General features: G+C 34.6%; 1 protein-coding gene across 1 annotated transcript; it reads right to left on the bottom strand.

Annotated features, from left to right (window-relative positions):
• Positions 1–1526: 1526 nt before the first annotated feature.
• Adar (Adenosine deaminase acting on RNA) lies at positions 1527–21679 on the bottom strand. Its single transcript, XM_072528726.1, has 3 exons — positions 20946–21679; positions 9278–9709; positions 1527–2738 (listed from the first exon to the last, which is right to left on the bottom strand). The coding sequence occupies exons 1-3, from the start codon at positions 21319–21321 to the stop codon at positions 1696–1698; spliced, it is 1851 nt and encodes a 616-aa protein (XP_072384827.1). The 5' UTR covers positions 21322–21679; the 3' UTR covers positions 1527–1695.
• Positions 21680–21839: the final 160 nt, after the last annotated feature.

Raw genomic sequence — 21839 nt, 5'->3', positions numbered from 1 at the left:
GGTTATACCTGGATCTCCATATTCCGTTTTCGTTAATAGGTCCAAATATCTTTCTTAGGACTTTTCTTTCGAAGACTTCCAGTTTTCTTTTTGTCTCTTCTGTCATCTCCCATGTCTCGCATGCATAACATACTATTGGTCTGATAATAGTTTTGTAGACCCTGATTTTCGATCTCCAGTGTGTGTTTTTGGAGCAAAACACATGATCGAGTGAAAAATAAGCTTTGTTTCCCTATTCTTCTTTGGATTTCTGGTTGTTCTGTTCCATCCGTGTTTAATGCAACTCCTAAATATGTGAAACTTTCTACCGTTTCAATATCGTCCTCTAATTATTCAACTGTGCGTCTGTTTCCCCTAGCTCTTGCCTGTGTTAACTTTTTTGCCTTTTGAATATTTATTTCTAGTCCGGTCTCTTTTGCCTTTGATTTTAATTGTGAATATATTTCTACCGCCTCTTCTGTTCTGCGAGACATGATGCTGATATCATCGGCATAGGCGGCAATCTGTATTGATTATAAAAAAAAACAATTACAATAGAATAAAGCAAAAAAGGTGTCGCCAATGTACCAAAGACGGAAAAGGACGAATACGCACAATGTTCCAGTGCAACGAATGCCATGAAAAACCAAGGCTGTGTCCAGATTGTATTAATAAATATCATAGTTTGTAATATATGTCTTCTTGTTATGAAATTGAACTGTTATTGAACTAACATGATTTTTTTTGGACTAAATATATGTGCCATTTTGAAAAAAATTATTCAATTTTTTAATTTGAGGTATTTTTGATACTATGCTCCTATTTTGTGTTCTAAATACCGTTTTGTGTGCTTATTTTTATATTTTCCTAATAAAATTTGTGGTCAGTGCCGCCGGCCACTTAAGTGGTCGATTTTTTCCTCCTCTGAAGGCTGTTTTTCCCACAAATGATACACTTACCATATACAATTTTGTTTGTAAGTGATATGCCCCTCAAATAAAGTAAAAATGTATACTGGCCTCTGACGACCGATACCTACTTTTTTCGCGGCAGCGAATGGGTTATTCAATAGTTTTCGTTACGTTATAAAATATTTTCTATAATTAGGAAATTCAAAAATGTTGTTCGGTCTTCTAAAATTTACGCTGCGCTTTTATTTTTGTTCTCTAAAACTTAATTTTCTTATCAATCTAACGTTGGGCCAACTGATATGGGAAGGGGCTCGTATACAAGAGATAATTTGGAGATGGCGAAGAAGTGTCTAGAAAAGCATTAAGGTCTTCCTAGAATAGATCGTCTGGCAGGAGACCCTTTGGAATTTGGACCCGAGTGGACCTCAGATTTTCTTGGGAATCTATATGGGAAAATTAGCTAATTTGGGCTAGAATGCGCATAGACTATCTACTTCCGTAATTAAAAAATAAAGTAAAGCCCACCACGAATTATTTCTTTTATATACAAGAACACACTAATAAAGGCCGAGGATCGTACGTAAAGGAATATGTATGATAAAAAATTGGTATTTATTACAATGAAACTCAGTAAAATTCAATTAATTCACATTATTATACTTTTTCAGATACTTACATTAAAAACCACTGTTTTCGTTTGTGACAGTTTAAAGAAACAGGAGTGATAGTGAACAATTTTATGTTAATTTAAAAAAATCCTATTTAAATAAAAATTGACTCTAACAAATTATCTTTTTCTACGATCTTACGAGCTAGGAGGAATAATATCAAACATATCCTGTTCCAAAGGTTTCGACACCCAAGATCCTAGTTGGGCTTTGACGAAGGACTCGTGGAGGCTCCTCTTTGCAGCGTTGTAGTTGGGCACGCTTTCTTTAGCTTCCATCAAGGTACCAGGTAGTGATTTGATGTTGGTGGTTGTGTTTAATTTGTTAAACAACGAAACGAACCTGTTAACTAGGCTCTGTTTGCAGACCAAAGATAATCCCTCTTCAGGCTTTCCCATGGTAGTGTTGACTATTTCAGGTTTTTGCATTCCCAGCGTCCATATAACTGAAAAATTGGGAGCTTTCTGCGGCTGACGCACCTCGACGCAAGTTACTCTCAACATAGTCGGTCTGTTCAGTAGGAACGGCGGTGGAAGACCTTGCAAGGTGTTCTCTATTCTTCCACAAATCGCTCTATACAAATGACTCTCTTTCATCAAGCTCCCCAGTGTCAAAGACTTCAAATATATAGGTTCGATAAAATGAGACAAGAGAGCTCCTTGGAGACCCAAGACGTTCCACCTGCATATTTTATCCGAACACGACATAGTGAGAAGTCTTTCACCCTGGACGATTCCGTCCCAAGTTTGAATAGCAGCGGCGTTTTTAACGGGTATTGTGCCTTCTCCTGATTCGATCTTCGATCTAAGTTGTCCACGGGATGTTCTGTTGGGATGTTTATCAACCGAAGTGTTTTCTTCGTGTGGACTGAAAATTCGAGCATCACCGCACGGTGCCGTATTTATATAAAGATGAAAATCGATCTCCGGCTTCAATACGTACCCTCTCTTATCATTTTTTAGTTTAAATATGGAATTATTTCTGGTCGAACTTGATAGTAATAGTTCTAACTGATCGTAGAAATAGTTAATTAAGCATCTTCTCGATAAAATTTCGGCGTGCATGTCATTCAAAGACGCGCCGTTGATACTGATATAATCACCGGCAACGCATTTTGTTCCCGTAGTTACACATATCACTTCTGCTGTGGAGAGGTCATTGTTGGTAGTCTTCACAATACCTGAAAATAAATGATACATTATTATTAATATAAACTGGCATGTAGTAGAATCAGGACGGGATGGATAAAGTGGACGGAAGCGATTGGTATGTTCTGTGACAAAGAATTCTAATAAAAGTGAAGAGAAAATGCTGTAAAACTGCCATAAGACCAGCCTTATAAGGAACTGAAAATTAAGCAGTTTAAAATATCCTCCTGAGACCTGATGTCCAATTAAATGGACATTTACGTTTTATATATTTTTTTGGAAAGAACTAAATTTACAGCGCCGAGTCCCACGGTCCATCGTAGTGTATATACAAGTGACCCTGACAACAGCGCGCCGTATTACTGTGACCACATTATAACTTAGTTAACCTGTTAATCTCAAGTGACAAAAATGGCGGGCAGTTATAGAAAAACAATTGATGGTAAGTAGCTAATTTTATTAGATTATTAACCTAAATGTTGCTTAGTCTAATAACTTAGGATATTATAAATGCATTCATGCGATGTAGTTGTCTTATCAAACCATTTTTAAATTGTTTTTTATCTAAAACGGGGATGTCCTTTTTTATGGACGTCAGGTCCTTAGGCATACATAAAATATTATATTAGACTTTTTTGTTTCAGCTGTGTTTGGTAATAAAAAATATTTAAGACCCGAAGTTGACATTGAAAGACTTCTTGAATGCCTGGAAAATTCAGATATAGACGTTTCAGATTCTGAAAACTCTGATGACGGCTTTGATCCAAATGAAGAATCGTATCAGCCTCAGCAATCAGATTCGGCCCAACATACAGATGATGAACAAGATACAGAAATGCCACCCGAAGATGAATTAGATAACGTGCCACTCAGTGAACGAAAAAAAAGGAGAACCGAAATACATGGAAAAAAATGGGTGTTTTTGTCCCTCAGCATATAGACTTTACTGGAATTGTTGATACAGTCTACGAGAGGCAAAATTGGAAAGTTGAAAACTATGTCGGTATGTATTTTGATGATTCAGATTTTGAGAATATTTGTAATTGTACAAATATTAAATTTTTGCAAGAAAAAGGAAAACCTTTGAACGTTACTCTAAGGAGGTGAAAAAATTTTTTGGAATATCTATTCTAATGTCCTGTCTGAATTATCCACAAATTAGAATGTTTTGGGCTAAGACAACAAAAGTCAACAGCATTGCACAAGCCATGACTCGTGATAGATATTTTCAAATCAGGAGCAACTTAAAAGTAGTTATTGACGCTGATGTGCCTCAAGATCAAAGAAATGCTGACAAATTATTTAAGATCCGGCCTTTAGTTGACAGAATACGAAGAGGTTGCTTGACACTTCCAAGATACAATGAGGTTGCTGTGGACGAACAAATGATACCTTTTACGGGCGTGTGTAACATGAAACAATTTGTTCGAGGTAAACCTAACCCAGAAGGATTAAAAAATTTTGTCTGTGCCACTCCCAAAGGATTAATATTAGACTTCGATATTTATCAGGGGAAAAATACATTTCTGCAGAATGATGATGATGTTAAGAAGTTAGGTGTTGGTCCATCCGCAGTTATTAAGTTATCTACAACGTTATTAGAAGGAACACATGTGTTCATCGATAGATATTTCACCACCTTACCTTTACTTGAGTACATGGTAAACAAAAATATTTTTTTAACTGGTACAATAATGAGATCCAGAATACCCAAAGCAGTTCATGTAACATCGGATAAGGTGATGACTCGATTGGGTCGTGGTTCATCTGAGCAGGATATAAGAGCTGATGGAAAAATTAACATAGTCCAATGGTATGATATGAAATCAGTTATGCTAGCGTCAACTGCATTGCAAATAGAACCTTCAGATGAATGTAAGCGGTGGTCAAAAAAGGACTCCCGATATATTGAGGTACCTAGACCAAACATTGTTAAAAAGTATAATGAATGCATGGGGGGAATAGATTTAATTGACAGGATGATAAGTTATTATAGAATGGGAGCTAGAAGTAAAAAATGGACAGTCAAAACCATTTTTCACTTATTTGATCTTGCGATTGCCAATTCTTGGATTCTATACAGAGATGACCATAAGCAACTTGGTGATGCTAATAAAACCGTTATGAAGTTCCTGGAATTTAAAATAGCTGTTTCCGAGTTGCTCCTTAAAGACAACATTTCTGAAAATTCTGATTTTGGGAACACTTCAACATTAGTAACTAGAAACAGTTCCAATCCTAGACCATCACTTCAAACTTCTACTAAAAGAAAGATACAACACATTCCTGCAATGGCACCCGAGTTAAAAAATTCTGTTAGATGCAAGCTTCCAGGTTGCAAGGGTAAAACAAAAGTTTATTGTGAATCATGTGACATATTTTTATGTTTAACGGGAAATAACAATTGCTTTAAACAGTTTCATTTATAATAATTTTGTATTGATGCGATCTTGATGTCCTTTTGAATGGACATAATTTTTTTCATATTTAACAACAAAATAAAAATTTAGAAAAATTTACATGTGTTTTTATAATCAACATCATACGAATTTTACTATTTAATCAAAAAAAAAACAAAAAGAATCAGCTCAGGTCTCAGGAGGATATAGAGGAACAACAAAAAAAAATGATTGTTGAATAAGAACACATAGATCGATGAGTGGGGTGACTCGATTTTATAATCTTCCTCCTCCTCCTAAGTGCCTTCTCTGTTTTGATCTTGGCGATCAATATGGCAAATTTCTTTCTGTTTTGGGCTTGACGAATTAATTCATTTCCTCTTGTGTGGGTCCAATCTCTGATATTTCGTAGCCAAGATTTTTTCTTTCGTCCTATCCCTTTTACCTTCAATCTTGCCTTCTAATATTACCTGGAGCTGCTCAAATTCCCTATGGCGTATTATGTGTTCTAGATATGACGTCTTTCTAATTTTGATAATATTGACCAGATGAGGGTGTGCGTTCATTGCTCTCAGTACTTCTTCATTCGTAGTTCTGCTGGTCCAGCTTATTCTTAGCATTCGGCGGTACATCCACATTTCAAATGAACTTAATTTGTTGACGTCATACTGTTTTAATGTCCAGGTCTCACAGCCATATAGTAATAGAGACCACACATAACACTTTATAATCTTAAGAATGACTATATTATGGGACATATTTTATATTCGTTGTATTGTATTAAAAACAACTTTATCAGAAATTCCGGTTCTTTTGACAATAGATAAGGAAAGGAGCCTTGATCAAATTGAATGTGGCGTTGCAGGGGCAACTGGGGGCAGCGATGATACACTTAACAGTGAATAACAAGAACAAAAAAAAAGCAAGTAAATGGACAAAAAAATGGAGAGTGACTCAACTGATGACGGTGGTAAAAGAAGTATAATAGACCAGAGAAATTAGCAAATTTAAAGCCTTCTTTGCGGCAGTCTTTGATACAGTTATCTAACAATTGCTTTTGATAAATATGGTGACATTATGTAACAAACAAAATATACAAAAGATTAATCGTCATTTCTTACTCATAAACAATATATAAACAATGTAAGATCACTATTTGATTTTAAATAATAAAGGAAAACTAATACTAAAATTATATGGAAAAGTGACACAATTTTACTAAAATAGCTTCAAAATGTACAAAAAACTTTAATTTCGCGTGATAATAGGGATAATATCACAAAATATTCCGCTTTAAAAACTCCAAGAAGTTTCACTTTACAGTTATTACAAAATTGAAATTGTTGATCCCAAAAAAGCTAAGCTTTTATCTACATTGTTTTTATGCGTGACCCATTGGGTCTATACGAATTTTGAAAGCACCAAATTAAAGAATGTCTTATATTATGAAATTAAATTTAACGATTAAAAAGTTCATATTAAATATTGTAAAATAAGTTTACAAAAGTATTGTGATTTTAAGATTATAAACATTTAAAATAACTCAAACTAGTATTGCATCAATCGCGATTGATTTGTTCGTTTGATTCAATCACTTCAAAGTATTGAAGACCTAAACCCGCTAGTTCATAACGATCCGATCGTGCGGTGACAACATCGATTGATCGACCGCCGACGGCGCCTATCGAACCAAAACAAAATCCCACAGCCACTACCCTAATTACTTTCGGTCCTCGGTCGTTCCTCACATGCAATGAAGACCGATCGGCTGAATGCGTTCGTTTGAATGATTGAAAAATTAAAATACTAAATATTAAATTAAGAATTGCGTGCAAGGCAGGAACTTGGAAGGCTACAGACCCGGAGTATTGGAATTGGAAAATATTCTATCGAGCAATTGCTTTCGCTTGTGTTGTTAAAATCATAATAAACATTTAAAATAACTCAAACGCATCAACACGTAGGAAGTTACTTTTTTTGTTATTTGAAATGTTAACGTTTTTACACAAATTTAAGAAAATATAGCAGGGACACAAATAACAACAGGATTTATAACATCAAAAGGATTAAAGCAAGGATGTTGCTTGTCTCCCACTTTATTTAAAATATACCTCGAAAGTGCTTTAAAAAGATGGAAACAAAAATGCAGGACAATGGGGATACCGCTCACCAATATTATGGTATATACGCTTACCTTTGCAGACGATCAAGTAATAATGGCTATAAATTATGTCGATTTAAACTATATGGCACGAAAATTAATTAACACGAAGAGTATGATATATGGGGTCTAGAAGTAAATAAAAAGAAAACCGAATACCTGTGCATTGAAGCAGAACAAAAAGATCTCATATTAGACGATAACACTACGATAAAGCACTGCTGTGACTACAAATACCTAGGTATCACTATTTCACAAGATGGAACATTAGACAAAGCCATAAGAGAGAGAAATACGTCAGGGAGAAAAGCCATCACAATGTTAAACACCATTTTATGGGACCAATCCATCAGCAAAGAAAATAAAAAGAGGATATATGAGACTATAGTAAAAAGTATCACTTTATACAGCTGTGAGGTATGGATGGATTTTTGGAGAAGAGCCGCAGGAAGATCTAGAAGAGAAAGGATTACCAACGAACGCAGTAGAGAAATAATGGGAATCAAACGAACAATCACAGATGACCTAACAAAACAACTTATCTGGTTCGGACACATACAAAGAATGGACGAACAACGAATGTTAAAAGAAATACTAAAGTGGCAACCAGAAGGAAAGAGAAAACGAGGTAGACCGAGAAAAAGTTGGAGCGAAGGAATAAATAAAGAACTGAGAGAGAGGGCCATAGAAGAAGATCTATGGAACAACCGGTCTAAGTGGCGATTGGAAGTCGGAAAACGGCGGAGAACGTTATAAACCGACAAGTAGTAGTAGTAGTAAAAAAATATAACGTCCTATGACCCTTGGCCAACAAAATGGAAGTCAGAATAGATGGACAACTTACAGAACCTATAGAAATGGGTAGCGGAATAATACAAGGGAATTCATTGAGCCCTTCTTCTTCTTCTTCTTCTAATGGCGCTTGGTCTGCTTAACAATATTCTTCCATTCTGCCCTGTCGGATACTTTCCTTCGCCACTGCATGATGTTCATGGTTTTAAGATCCCTCTCTACGTCATTCATTCTACGCTCTTTAATTTAATCATAGATGAAATCATCAAAAGCGTTAACAAAGGAAGAGGATATAGAATGGGAAACAAAGAAATAAATATACTCTGTTACGCAGACGATGCAATATTGATAGCCCAAAATGAAGACAGTCTGCAAAGACTGGTCCACAGATTTAACATAAGAGCAAAATAATTTAATATGACAATCTTATCTCAGAAATAAGAATGAATAAAACTGTTTGGAAGGAAATCAGGAGAGAGTAATGGAAATTTAAAACCGACACACAGCTACTGTCAGAAAATGTCCCACACAGTCGCCTGGTTAAAATTGAAGTCTCAAAGAATCGATTGCGATCTTCTAAATACCTCCCGAGTCACTGTTTGGGCAAGTATAGTTTTTTAAATAATCGCTCTCCGGGATAAACAAATTTAATATAGCTTACAGACTATTTGGTCGCACACTTCAATATCTCATTAATTGCCATACTTTCAAGTTGTTACATTACATGCCATTATTCAAAAAACAAAGTTAATAAAATTTATAAATTACAGCAAAAATCTCGGTCAACTCTTAATGTGTTTTAATTTAAAAACTCTTAAATTAAAGAATTTTAAAAACTTATTTGAACCATAAAATATATAATAAACGTTTTATAGTCAAATAATCGATAAAAAAAATCGATGATTTTTTCACAGATTGACTGGGGTAATGGTACATAATATTACATTCTTTGATTAGATGTTAATAAATGACACTTTTGTACCTATAAGTCATTGTGTATTTGAGTAACTTTGTCTGATCTTACAAAAATTCTAAACGCAAATTCACTTTTTTTAATTGTTTGGGATCCCAATTATATTGTTTATCAACAACTGGTGTATTCATAACTTATTTTTAAATAGCCAAGATAATAAATTTAAAGATAAAATAAACTTAAAAATAAAAGATATCAAGATAAAACATTGCGAAAATGTAAATATGAGAAGTAGATATCACTTACCAGCCAAAACTTTCCTCTTGATATGGACACAGTCATCGGCCATTAGGCTACTGAATTTCTCATTGACAAGTCTTCCGACCGTATCGGCCAAATCTTGCTCTTCTTTCGTGGCAAACGGGAGATCTTCCATGGCAGGATTAGATGAAATCGGACTGGAGTAATTGGTTAACTTGCTTAGTGCTGCTGATGCCGCCGCGTTTTTAGCTAGTCTCTTGTTAGAGCCAGTACCGAAATAGGTTTCATTGTTAATATTTATGGATATCTTAAATCTACCGTAAGGATCACTCTCGTTGGACATGCAACTGAACTCAGCGTCTGGGTATAATTCGTTTAATAGCATCAAAGGACCTTTAACTGCTTTGTTCTTATTTGATAAGGTATTGTCGTGTTTCTTGTTGATGACTTGATCTGATGTAAAATCCAGTCTCGTACCTAAAAGTGAAACTTTTTAACAACTTAATTTAAAATACTTTTTACAATTAGCCAAATGCTGCGGTCGGCATCGACTCTGTCTGAAAAAATTTATACACTGCTGGATAGAAGATAGAAACCCTAAAATGCTTATTAATCAATTTGAGTAAACAAATTAATGAGTAATGTGTAACTGACCAGCACCAAACTAAAAAAAATGGATGCCTTGTGTATTATAATTTATTACAACAGGATATGATAAATAAATAGATATATTAAAACTTGTCTTGAGTTTATCTCACGTATTATATTACATTCAAAGAAGTCTGTAATAAACAGTTTATATTTTAGAGATAGTCATGTTTTGCAAACTTGCAAAAATTCCTATTATTTTATAGTGTTTATATTTTGTTAAATTACATAAATACATGTTTTCTATAGAGAATTAAGTGTTTTTTGAGTTATTAACCATAAATTTAAATAAGTATTTAAAATATATTTCATAAATTTTGTCTTTTAAAAAATTAAATTTTTTTCGAAAACTGCCTAAAGAAATTGCGTTGTTATCAATATATTTAGTAACCAAAAGGCCTTCCCCTTCTTCTCCTTTGTTGTGGTATGTAATTTAAAGCTTTCTTTGGCCATCTACCTTCATTTGTTCGCTTCACGTGACCATACCACACTAGTTGTCTCGTTTCAATTCTGTCTACACTGGAATATACAGTATTTATCCTCCTTCTAATATCTTCATTCCTGATATGATCTTGTTTGGATACACCACACGCTCTCCTTAGAAAATCCACTTCTACTACTTCTATTCTTTTTCTATCTTTTTTCGTGACCTGCCAAACTTCTGCTTCATAAGTCATAATAGGCTCTACCAAGATTCGATAGATTATCAATTTCGTTTCTTGTCTAATATCTTTAGACCATAGTAGAGAGTTTAGAATGTTTATCGCTTTTTTCCCTGCTGCGTTCTGTTTTCGATGTATCGTTTGATAGTGCCTTCTTTAGATATTATAGATCCGAGATATTTATATTCATTGCATGTTTTTGTGTTTCTAATTTCTAAATCTGGATCTTCTTCACCATCTCCTATTTTAAGATACTCTGTCTTTGACATATTTATATTGAGGCCCCATTTTTCATATTCTTTCTTTAGTTTTCTAAACATGTAGTTCATGTCTTCCTCATCATTCGCTACGACTACCTGATCATCTGCGAAAAATAAAGTTGTTATGACATTTACCACCACCTATGTCTATTCCCATTCCGGATACTTGTTTCCTCCACTGCTCTAGCGATGATTGAATATATATTTTAAATAAGGTCGGAGATAGACAACATCCTTGTTTAAGCCCCACTGAGACCTACTTTCCTCAATGTTTGAAACAGTTTTTTCAAAGGTACCGTTTCGTATGCCTTCTCTAAATCTACAAAAAATAGGTGGGTAGATAGATTCGTTGCCTTCCGTTTTTCGATTACCTGCTGCAGAACGAATATACCATCAGTGCACGATCTTCCTGCACGAAATCCATTTAGTTCTTCTATGTCTTCATATTCTGATTCTATTCTTTATTTTATTATTCGACCGTACAACCTCCCCACTGAGCTGATAACAGTTATTCCCCTATAATTACAGCATTTGTGTTTATCCCCTTTCTTGAATATTGAGCTGATGTATCCAACATTCCAATCATCAGGGATATTTTGCCCTTTTAAGCATTTGTTAAATAGTTGAACCAGCATCTCATGTAATATTTTTGGTCCATACTTTACCAACTCAATTGGGATGTCTCCAGGTACTGCTGCTTTACCGTTTTTCAATCTTTTGAGGGCATCGCTTAACTCTCTGGTGGTTATCTCAACAATTTGTGTATGTTCGGATATTTCTTCCATTTCGATCTTTTGGAATTTACATCTATCCTGTCAGTAAGACCAGTAGTTCTACCAAGTAGTTCCATCCATTCTATGGCTCTATTAGTTTTTTTATGTTATCTCTTTTTTTGCGACACAGTTTATCAGCTGTTTGTCTTTTCTTCCTCTAGTTCGTCTAGTCAAATATATTCTACGTGCTTCATTTCATTCTTCAATTTCCGCCTTACACTCGTCCTCAAACCATTGGTTATCTTTCCTTTACTTTCCTTAGTTTCTAGCATCGGTTCCAAGGAGCAAGCAAGAAGATAAGGCAGAATGAGAAGGGGCGAGATTGAACATGAACAGGGAAGAACAAAGGGAGAGAAGAATTCAGTCGTAGTGAGAAATTGCATGAATGCGTGAGAATTGTGTGTGAATGAGCTGGTAATTCACGGTTGAGGAAGTTTTTTTAGCAGATATGTTTCTGGCATTGATAGCGATGGCGTCCGAACAACCCCTGTGTACGGTCTCGGATATCATCGTGGTCACGTTGAAGGAATCCTGCATAATATAACAATAAAGGCTGGAAGGCCGTTCTACCCACCTTCTAGGACCAAGGTATGTTTCGAATATTTGGACCAACCAATGTATTTCTTACGGGCTGGAAAGGTCGACCACGTTGCCGATTTGCCCGAGCGGCATATCAGGACCGGATTTAGGAATCGTAGCACTGGAATATAAGCACACACAACAATTTGTTTACGTTTGTATAAAAAACTATCATTATTGTTTCAACTAAAGCATGATTCAATCATCTATGTATAAATAAGAGTATGTATGTTTGTATGCAGATGACACCCTACTTGCATGTTTTGATTCAAACTTAGAAAATGCTGTATCTAAAATGAACTCAGCATTGCAGTCTATGATAATAACAGGCTATGATAATAACAACTAAATACAAATACTCAAATATTGATATTAATACTATTAATCTTCAAATTAACAATGACAAAATAGAAATCATTACAACAATTGAATACCTTGGTTTTCAATTGGATAATTTATTGTCTTTTAATGACCATTTTAATTACCTATTAAAAAAGATTTCTAAAAAATTATACTTTTTTTCAAGAATATCTAAAAATTTGTCAACTGCAACTAAAATTACAGTTTTTAATGCAATTATTCAACCTCACTTCGATTTTTGCTCGTCAGTTATTTTTCTCTTCAATTTAAATCAATCGGCCCAGTTGCAAAAATTACAAAATCGTGGAATGGGAATCATTATTGGTGGAAACAGATATACACCTATAGCAACAATGCTTAGCATGCTGCAGTGGGTTTTAGTTCAACAAAGGGTCTTTTACCTTACAATGGTGTTCATTTATAAAATTCTAAATAATTTGGCCCCTGCTTACTTTTGTGAGTTTATTACACGGAATTGTGATATTCACAATTACACTACTCGAGGTAAGTGCAATTTACACATTGTGAAAACAAAAAGGATGGCTTCAAGAAACTCTTTGTTGTTTAAGGGTTTTGATCTTTTTAATAAGCTTCCTCAAACAGTTAAAAGTTGTTCATCTATACAAATGTTTAAAAGCAAATTGATGGACCATATTAAAAGAACCAATAGTTAGGTAGTTGTTTTGTTGTCATGTTTTATGTTATATATTATTGTTTTATATTTTTTAATAAGTGTAGATACTATATTTTAAGTGTAATTGTTATTTTTATCATATATGAATGTTATAACTTGATTAATTTTGTATGTATTAGGGCTTTCCCTATTTTTGAATCAATAAACTTCTTCTTCTTCTTCTTCTTATAAATAAGAGAGTTACATTGTCGGACTAAACAATATCATTGAGAAAACTACAAAAAAAAAAGTAAAATATATCAAAAACTCATTGTCGATAGCTTATGTATATATCATTAGGAGAAGCGAATCAGTTTTATCCCGAATCCCCATTGTCCACGCAAAGCAAACATGTCTCTTTGTCGATTTGGGTACTGGCCATTAGACCAAAAACTCGTTGGCAAAAACTATGAAAGCTCAGTTCTATTTCATTTTCGCAAGCGGCTGAAAGTACCTACATCATGGAGTCGTTGCCAGACCTGTCGTAAATTTAAAACAGACTCTTAGTGTGCAAGTAAAACGTGTGGTGTTAAATGCATTGAACTAATCTGAACTTAAAAAATGGTGACAGCTTGACTATTACTGTGGAAAAAGTTTCGAAAATGTGCGGTGTGAGTATTCGCAAAATGTATGACATCCGCGAAGAGGAGGCCCAGCAGGGCGAACTGAAACCGGTACAAAAAAAAAGAAGAAAAACAGTTTCCAGTCCAATTCACGTGATAAAACTTACCATGAGGAAGTGAAATATACCACCAACCATCGACAGCATAATGAACAGAGTGAAGGATGATGACGACCTACCAGCTTTTTCAAAAACCACATTTCGTAGGCTACTAAGTGACATGGGTTTTGAATATGGTAAAAGCGGTCGAGATTTGATAATGATGGAAAGGAAAGATATCATATACTGGAGACACAAGTACCTCAGACAAATAAAAACATTGAGGAAAAAGCATAATGTAAACGTTGTTTATACCGATTAATCTTGGACTAACGTCGGTTCTTTTTTAACAAACAAAATTCTTTAATCTCTCAATCATTAACATACATTGCCCAACAGAAGAACATAGCATGGAAATAAAAGAAGATTTCTACGAACTGCTAGAAGAAGTATATGACAGCTCACCAAGAAACGACATCAAGATCGTACTAGGAGATATGAATGCTCAAATAGGCAAAGAAGAACTTTTCTTAGGAACCATTGGTAAATATTCACTCCATCAAAATACCAACGAAAATGGAGAATTACTTATCAACTTTGCCAGTAGAAAAAACATGATCATAAGTTCGACTTTTTTCCCACACCCCGACATACACAAAGCGACATGGTTTATGCCTGGAGGAACAACCGCTAACCAAATTGATCACGTCTTGATAGACAAACGGGCCGCAACAAGCATACAAGATGTGAAAAGCCGAAGAGGAGTATGCTGCGGATCTGACCATCTCCTAGTACAGATAAAATACAGATGCAGAATTCAGAGAAACAGGAGGGAAAGACAGGAACAAAAAACAGAACAGCTAGATATACAAAAATTGAAACAACAAAATGTCAGACAGAACTATGAAAGAGAAATAACACAAACACTGACAGACACAGGTAGTCTAGGCACCGAAGAACATTGGGAAGAAATCAAAACAAGTTATTGACGCAACAAGAAAAATCATAGCCAAGAAAAAGAAAAATAAAAAAAGGGAATCGTTCAATGACGAGTGTAATAAGGCCATACAGAAAAGAAATGAAGAACACAAGAAATATATGGAAAGAAGAACCAGAGAAAGAAGGGCAAGTTACCAAGATGCAAGACGGAGGGCAGACAAAATATGCCGAACAGAGAAAAGAAAATACGAAAACGGCAATATACAGAAAATGGAAGAAAATCTTCAAAGCAACAATATAAGACAGGCGTACAGATATCTACGCAATTTAAGAGAAGGATACAAACCCCGAACAAATCTATGCAGAAATCAAGAAGGGCAAATAACCAGTGATCCAAAAGAAATAAAATCAGTCTGGAAAACCTATTTCCAAACTCTTTTAGGGACACAAGAAAATGAAGAGCATATGGACATGCATCACAATGAGGGAGACACCGAAAATATAGAACCCCCAACGACGGAAGAGGTAAAACAGGCAATACGAGCACAAAAGAACAATAAGGCTCCAGGTATTGACAACGTCCCCCCTGAGCTATATAAATTAGGTGGCGATCACCTAGTAGGACAAATGCATGTGCTCATGAACAAGATTTGGAATGATGAAAAGATCCCTAATGATTGGAAAACCGGGATTATATGCCCAATCTATAAAAAAGGGGATAAACTGAAATGCGAAAATTATCGCGGCATAACCCTCTTGTGCACGGCGTACAAAATTTTTATTTACATATTAAACAAACGACTCCAACAACTAATTGAAAATATTGTCGGGGAATACCAAACCGGTTTCAGACAAGGAAGATCTACAACTGACCAACTATTCACAGTGAAACAAATCTTAAACAAATCGTGGGAATACGACATTGACGTCCACAATATATTCATAGATTTCAAACAAGCCTACGACTCAATTAATAGGAACAAGTTATATCAAATATTGCAGAGCTTTAATATCCCCCAAAAATACATCCGACTGGTAAAAACAACAATGGATTCGTCAATAGCAACTGTCAGAGTCCAAAATGAGCTCACTGAAAACTTTACGATAGCCCAAGAATTAAAGCAAGGAGACGGGCTGGCACCGACACTATTCAACCTGACCGCAACCTACAGATTGCCGCCTATGCCGATGATATCAGCATCATGTCTCGCAGAACAGAAGAGGCGGCAGAAATATATTCACAATTAAAATCAAAGGCCAAAGAGACCGGACTAGAAATAAATATTCAAAAGACAAAAAAGTTAACACAGGCAAGAGCTAGGGGAAACAGACGCACAGTTGAATTAGAGGACGATATTGAAACGGTAGAAAGTTTCACATATTTAGGAGTTACATTAAACACGGATGGAACAGAAGAACCAGAAATCCAAAGAAGAATAGTAAAGGAAAACAAAGCTTATTTTTCACTCGATCATGTGTTTCGCTCCAAAAACACACACTGGAGATCGAAAATCAGGGTCTACAAAACTATTATCAGACCAATAGTATGTTATGGATGCGAGACATGGGTGATGACAGAAGAGACAAAAAGAAAACTGGAAGTCTTCGAAAGAAAAGTCCTAAGAAAGATATTTGGACCTATTAACGAAAACGGAATATGGAGATCCAGGTATAACCATGAACTCTACCAACTGTTCAAAGAGACACCGATCTCAGAATTCGTTAAACTTTAGAGACTTCGCTGGGCTGGTCATGTAGTAAGAATGGAGACAGAAAGATTGCCGAAAAGAGCCCTTGATAGTAAAATGCAGGGCGCAAGACCAAAAGGAAGGCCACGGAAAAGATGGAAGGATGCAGTGGCAGCGGACGCGCAAAATTTGCTAGACGTGAGAACTTGGAGAAGATCGGCGCGGGACCGACAAAGTTGGAGGCATGATTTGGAGGAGGCCAAGGCCCGATTTGGGCTGTAGCGCCATTGGAGAGAGAACGTCGGTTCTTAAGTCAAAAAGGAATGGAGGGACACAACGATCAAGAATCCACGAGATACCTTTATAAAATGGCTCTCTACTGGACTGAAACCTCCAACCCAAAGAGGTCCTCAGTTTGTTCTTCTTCATGCTGGAAGCGAAACTGGTTTTGTGTCATGGGCCGAATTAACTTTCTTGACCAAGAAGGGAACCGTTGATTAGCACGACGAAACGGACGGGGATCTATATGAAGAATGGTTTGAGAAGACATTAATTCCAAACTTGCCGAAAGACAAAGAAAACGTTTTCGTTTTGGATAACACATCATACTACTCCCGCAAATTTGATTTTCCGAAAAAATTTTGGAACAAAAGACAAATCAAGGATAGGCTAATCGTAAAGAACATTTTCGAACAAAGTCGCATTTAGAGACGAGTACGACAAGTACAAAATTGAAACAATTGCGGAAAAATATGGCGTTAAAATTTTGAGACTGCCACTTTACCATTGCGAGCTGAACCCGATTGAGATGGTGTGGAGTCAAGTGAAAAGGTATGTGGCTTCAAACAACGTTGATTTTAAAGAAAAAACGGTAGAATGGTTGATAAAAGAAGCTTACCAACGAGTATCTAAAGAGCAGTGGCATAATTATATGAACCACGTCAAGAAAGTAGAAGAAAAAATATTTGCGGTGGAAAATTTGCAGGAAGATATTGAACCGGTGATAATTAATATAGGAGATGATTCAGAGGATGAGGACGATTTAGATATGAATTGCGATTAGTATTAATTAACGAGAAATATGTCAGATTTATTGCTCATTTGTTTTTTAGTACTGTACATACAGTACATTTCAGTTATGATCTTCTTGTGTATTTTATGTATATATATTTATCGTCTCATATAGGGTAACCCACTTGCATTTTTTTTGTATATATGTATATAAGTATTTAACTCAGTTAAATTAATGAGTAAAGATTTTTGAAACGAAGAAAGTGTGGTCCTGATTTCTTAGTCTATCGCCAAACTACTAGACACCTACCACTGTGCCGACATGAGTGGCATCGCTGTGCGCCATAAGCCCAACACTGTATTCTAACTACGGATTCCTTCTACTATAGCATAGATTTTACTTCTGGTATTTTAGTAACCTCTTCTCATTTATTTCATATTCAGTTGACTTCCTTTTTATTTCTTCTTAAAATTTCTTTTTGTTTTGTTTCTCTTTGTTTTCTGAATTGCTGCCAAACCAAACTTGTATCATTTCAATTCACTGAACAGGGTTCTTAACGATCCGGGTATAATCAAAGATCTAATGTTCCAAGAGCCAAAAGAGAAATCCATGTTCCGTTGTCTTAACTCTGTGGCTTGTTTGCGGATTTTAAGTAATAGTTTTTTTTTGAGGATAGGTTACTAGCCTATTCCAACCCTCCTCCGTTATCCGGGCTTGGGACCGGCACTGGTAGATACTCAGCTACTCAATCCACCCACCACTTGCTAGAGACGAAATAGCTGTAAAGTTAGCATATCCATTTTATAAGGTCGAAGCCAGACCAACACTATTTAATTTATTGCTAATTTATTACTAAAAGAAAAAAATTATTGCTGTAGCTGTTTCCAAGAAACAGTGGGTATGCTAACTTCACGGTAAAGATAGCAGTTAACATAGCCATATCTCGGCAAGGAAAAGAGCTACACGGCTACATCTTGATGGCATATTTTATTGCTAATTAACTGCTGTTGATTGGTATATTAACCAATCTCCAAAAACTACCTCATCATCTCCTAGCTCAAAACACACCTACAGAAAAACTGAGATATCAACCAAAAAGCGAACCTATATCAACATTACGATATTTTAACAAGTAGCTTATTATAAAAGTAGTGATAGGTAAAGAGAGTACAAAACTTATATTAGTGAAGTGGATTAATATTTATATTATGTATGATTGAAATATTAAGTGACTAATTTAAAGGCCGTATGACACTATGCATTTTCTTGTATCATTTCTTATATCGTTTCTGATATAACCAAAAAATGGATAGTGTCATACAATCGTATAGTTCTTATATCAGAAACGATACAAGAATTTGTGTCCGCTGCAGTTTCTTGTACAAGAAATGCATAAATTTGTGCGCAAAAACGTAAAACTTCATTAGACCAAGCAGACATCAAAGAAAAGTGCCCAGCAACAATAACCAAGATTAGAACAGCACTAGCCAAATGGAACTACTGAAAGTAGGAGATGTATTACTAAAAACAATACATAACCGCTTTAAGAATTCGTGATGAGTTTAAAGATTATTTTATATCTACAAATAAGAGAGTAGAATTTCAAGAGCATGCCATTCAAACACATAATTTGTAAAAAAAACAAATAAATTATTACAACCAATTATTTATGATTTTTGTCTTCCATCACAGCCTGTTGAATATCTTCAAAAATTGTGGTTTCCAATTTAGTTTTAATATTGGGACATTTTATTTCTTTCATTTTCGAACCACAGTATTTAAAAAAATAATCAGTAGCATCTGGCTTGGGGTCCTAAGGTACTGCAGTTCTACTTTTATATGTGTTCAAATTTCGACCAATCATGTGCCGAATCACATACAATTTCCGGTACAAGAACTTGCATAGTGTCATACAGAGCACAAATGTACGTGCAAGAAACGATACAAGAAAACATAAATAACTTTCTATATCAGAAACGATATAAGAAATGATACAAGAAAATGCATAGTGTCATACGGCCTTTATACCTTATCACAACTTGTGATTAACACATTCTATTGTGGCATCCATAACTGAGTGGCTAGGTACTGGCTTACCAATCCACTGTGCATCAAAGGACATCTAAAGCAGTCAGTGTAAGTAATAATTGTTAACACTAAAGCTTGAATTAGAAGGTTGTGTGACTGAAAGATATATAATAAACCAATTGGCTGCAGTATGACCACGTATAACAACAAAACGGCCTAAAAGAGACATTGTATGCGGGACTTGTACTATAAACTGAACCTGAATTACATCTTAGAAGTGCTTATACACAATGACATACATGCAAGCATAAGTATATTGGTGCAGGTATATATGCAGGTATATCTGCACATAATGTGATAATAGTATAGAAATATACAATCACTTGAAATTTACAAATTCTCAAATTTTCACACAGTAGTAAGGTTGTAGATTGTTTTTTTATTGATACTTATTAAAATTTATTGAAAATGAAAATTGCTGACTTATTTTACAGCTTTATAAGCAACAAATAAAGATATAAACATTCAGTAATCATAAATAGACCTTAAATTTTGTTTTAAACGATTTACTTTTTACTGGTAACAGTAAAAGTTTTGACCTGTAATCGTTAATAACTAAAAACCTTCACGTATTATACCATAGAAAAAGTAGAAGTTTCTCCTAGAGGCCTGTACTACTTAACCTAAGTATTCAACAATTACAACTGTTTTTTAAAAAATCTCATGTTTTTCAAAGCATATTTCAAAAAACCATGATTTTTTAAAATAAACAGATTCTACTTGTCAAATAAAAGAAGCGGAATAACAAGAACATAACTTTTAAATAAATAGCACTGACCATTTTTGCATTTAATTTTTTTATTTCTTTGGTAATGATTATGTATTCATACTACTAAACCTTTTTATCATATCTTATCTATAAAACTGAAGTATCCTGATAATAGTTTTGTTAATTTGAAAATATTAAAAATCTTTCCTTTCTTATTTCTTGATATACTTTTTAAAATAGTTTAAGAGTTGCTCCGCTATACTGTTTAAACTTAATTTAGTATTTACAAGTTTGTCAATATCGTCTTGTAAGATTATGAATCTGCATTGTTGGGAATGTTTATACCATATAACTGACATAGTTGCACCAGATTTTTTAAAAATTAGACTGTTTATTGCACAATTTATTTTTTAAATTGTGAATAATATTAATAATTTGTTATTTATTACTAAATCATACACCACCATCATTTGTTCCTCTGCCAAGCATGTATTGCTATCTAAATACTAAATCATACATTATGCTTTATATACAAGCTCACAATATGAATGTGCGTAAATGCATTTATACCTAATTGTGGAGTAATACTTGTAAGTTATGCTCTTAATTAAACAATCATTTTGATTCCATATTAAAAAAAAATTAGAGTAGCAAAACTAACCTGGAACAGTTTTCTTTGAGACAAATGTACCATTAGTTGGGAACTGAATAAATGACTTTAATGCTTCAGTTGCTGCTTCAAATTTGGCAGCTTTTTTGGAGTTGCCAATTCCGTAATACTTTTGTCCATCAACTACAACACATATCTTGAATGTTGGATTGTGAGAAGGACCAATATGTTCAATTATTTCATATTTCAATCCAAGTCGGAGCTCATTTAGTAGCGAAATTGGATTTTTCTCTTGAAAATTTATATTTTTGGGATCGCTTTTCCTTTTCTTTTGAGCGTGAAGGTAATCATCTTCTTGGGATCGTTTTCCAGATGATTTTTCTCCTACACTTGCGTTCAACGATTCAGTTTCCAATTCGTTTGCCATTATATTTAAAAATTTTGTAGATCGTTATTAGTATTCACTTTTTAAAATTCTATTTCAAATATCCCGTTCCCTTCACTAAAATTAACGTACTTTTTAGTTTATATTAAACAATGTGAATGGACGCTTTTAACCAGCCAACCGCAGTAAATGTTTGATAAAATTTAATTGTTGTCCACACTGAGCAAGCAATCAACCTATTGTCATATTTAAACTGTGCAAAAGAACCATTACTGAAAACTACCACGGGAAAACTTTAATTGATAAGGATATTCAGAGTTTTTTTATTTTCTTTCAAGAGTTTTTAGAAAACCTCACTACATTTCACGATCTATCTGAGTCAATTGTCAATTACTTGTCACTTGTCTTGTCAGTGGTTGTGTACAAAAGTAAAATAGCTTCCACTTCAATGCACACAGCCACATAATAATTTATTATTATGCTGTGTGTGCTTCAATGCTCTAATCAAAGATAATATGAATAAATGGATTTTGTACTCTGAAATGGAAGACAAAACTCGT

The sequence above is a fragment of the Diabrotica undecimpunctata genome, chromosome 4 (genome assembly GCF_040954645.1).
Source record: "Diabrotica undecimpunctata isolate CICGRU chromosome 4, icDiaUnde3, whole genome shotgun sequence".
Taxonomy (NCBI): Eukaryota; Metazoa; Arthropoda; class Insecta; order Coleoptera; family Chrysomelidae; genus Diabrotica; species Diabrotica undecimpunctata.
The sequence above is the reverse complement of the archived record's forward strand: the minus strand, read 5'-3'. Positions and strand labels throughout refer to the sequence as shown.

What these genes read in the sequence shown, in the direction of transcription:
- Adar (XM_072528726.1), bottom strand. Translation starts at nt 21,321, where the DNA reads ATGGCAAACGAATTGGAAACTGAATCGTTGAACGCAAGTGTAGGAGAA. An exon ending in CTCAAAGAAAACTGTTCCAG is followed by an intron (nt 9,710 to 20,945) that starts GTTAGTTTTGCT and finishes TTTCACTTTTAG; the next exon opens with GTACGAGACTGGATTTTACA. An exon ending in CAAGAGGAAAGTTTTGGCTG is followed by an intron (nt 2,739 to 9,277) that starts GTAAGTGATATC and finishes ATTTATTTTCAG; the next exon opens with GTATTGTGAAGACTACCAAC.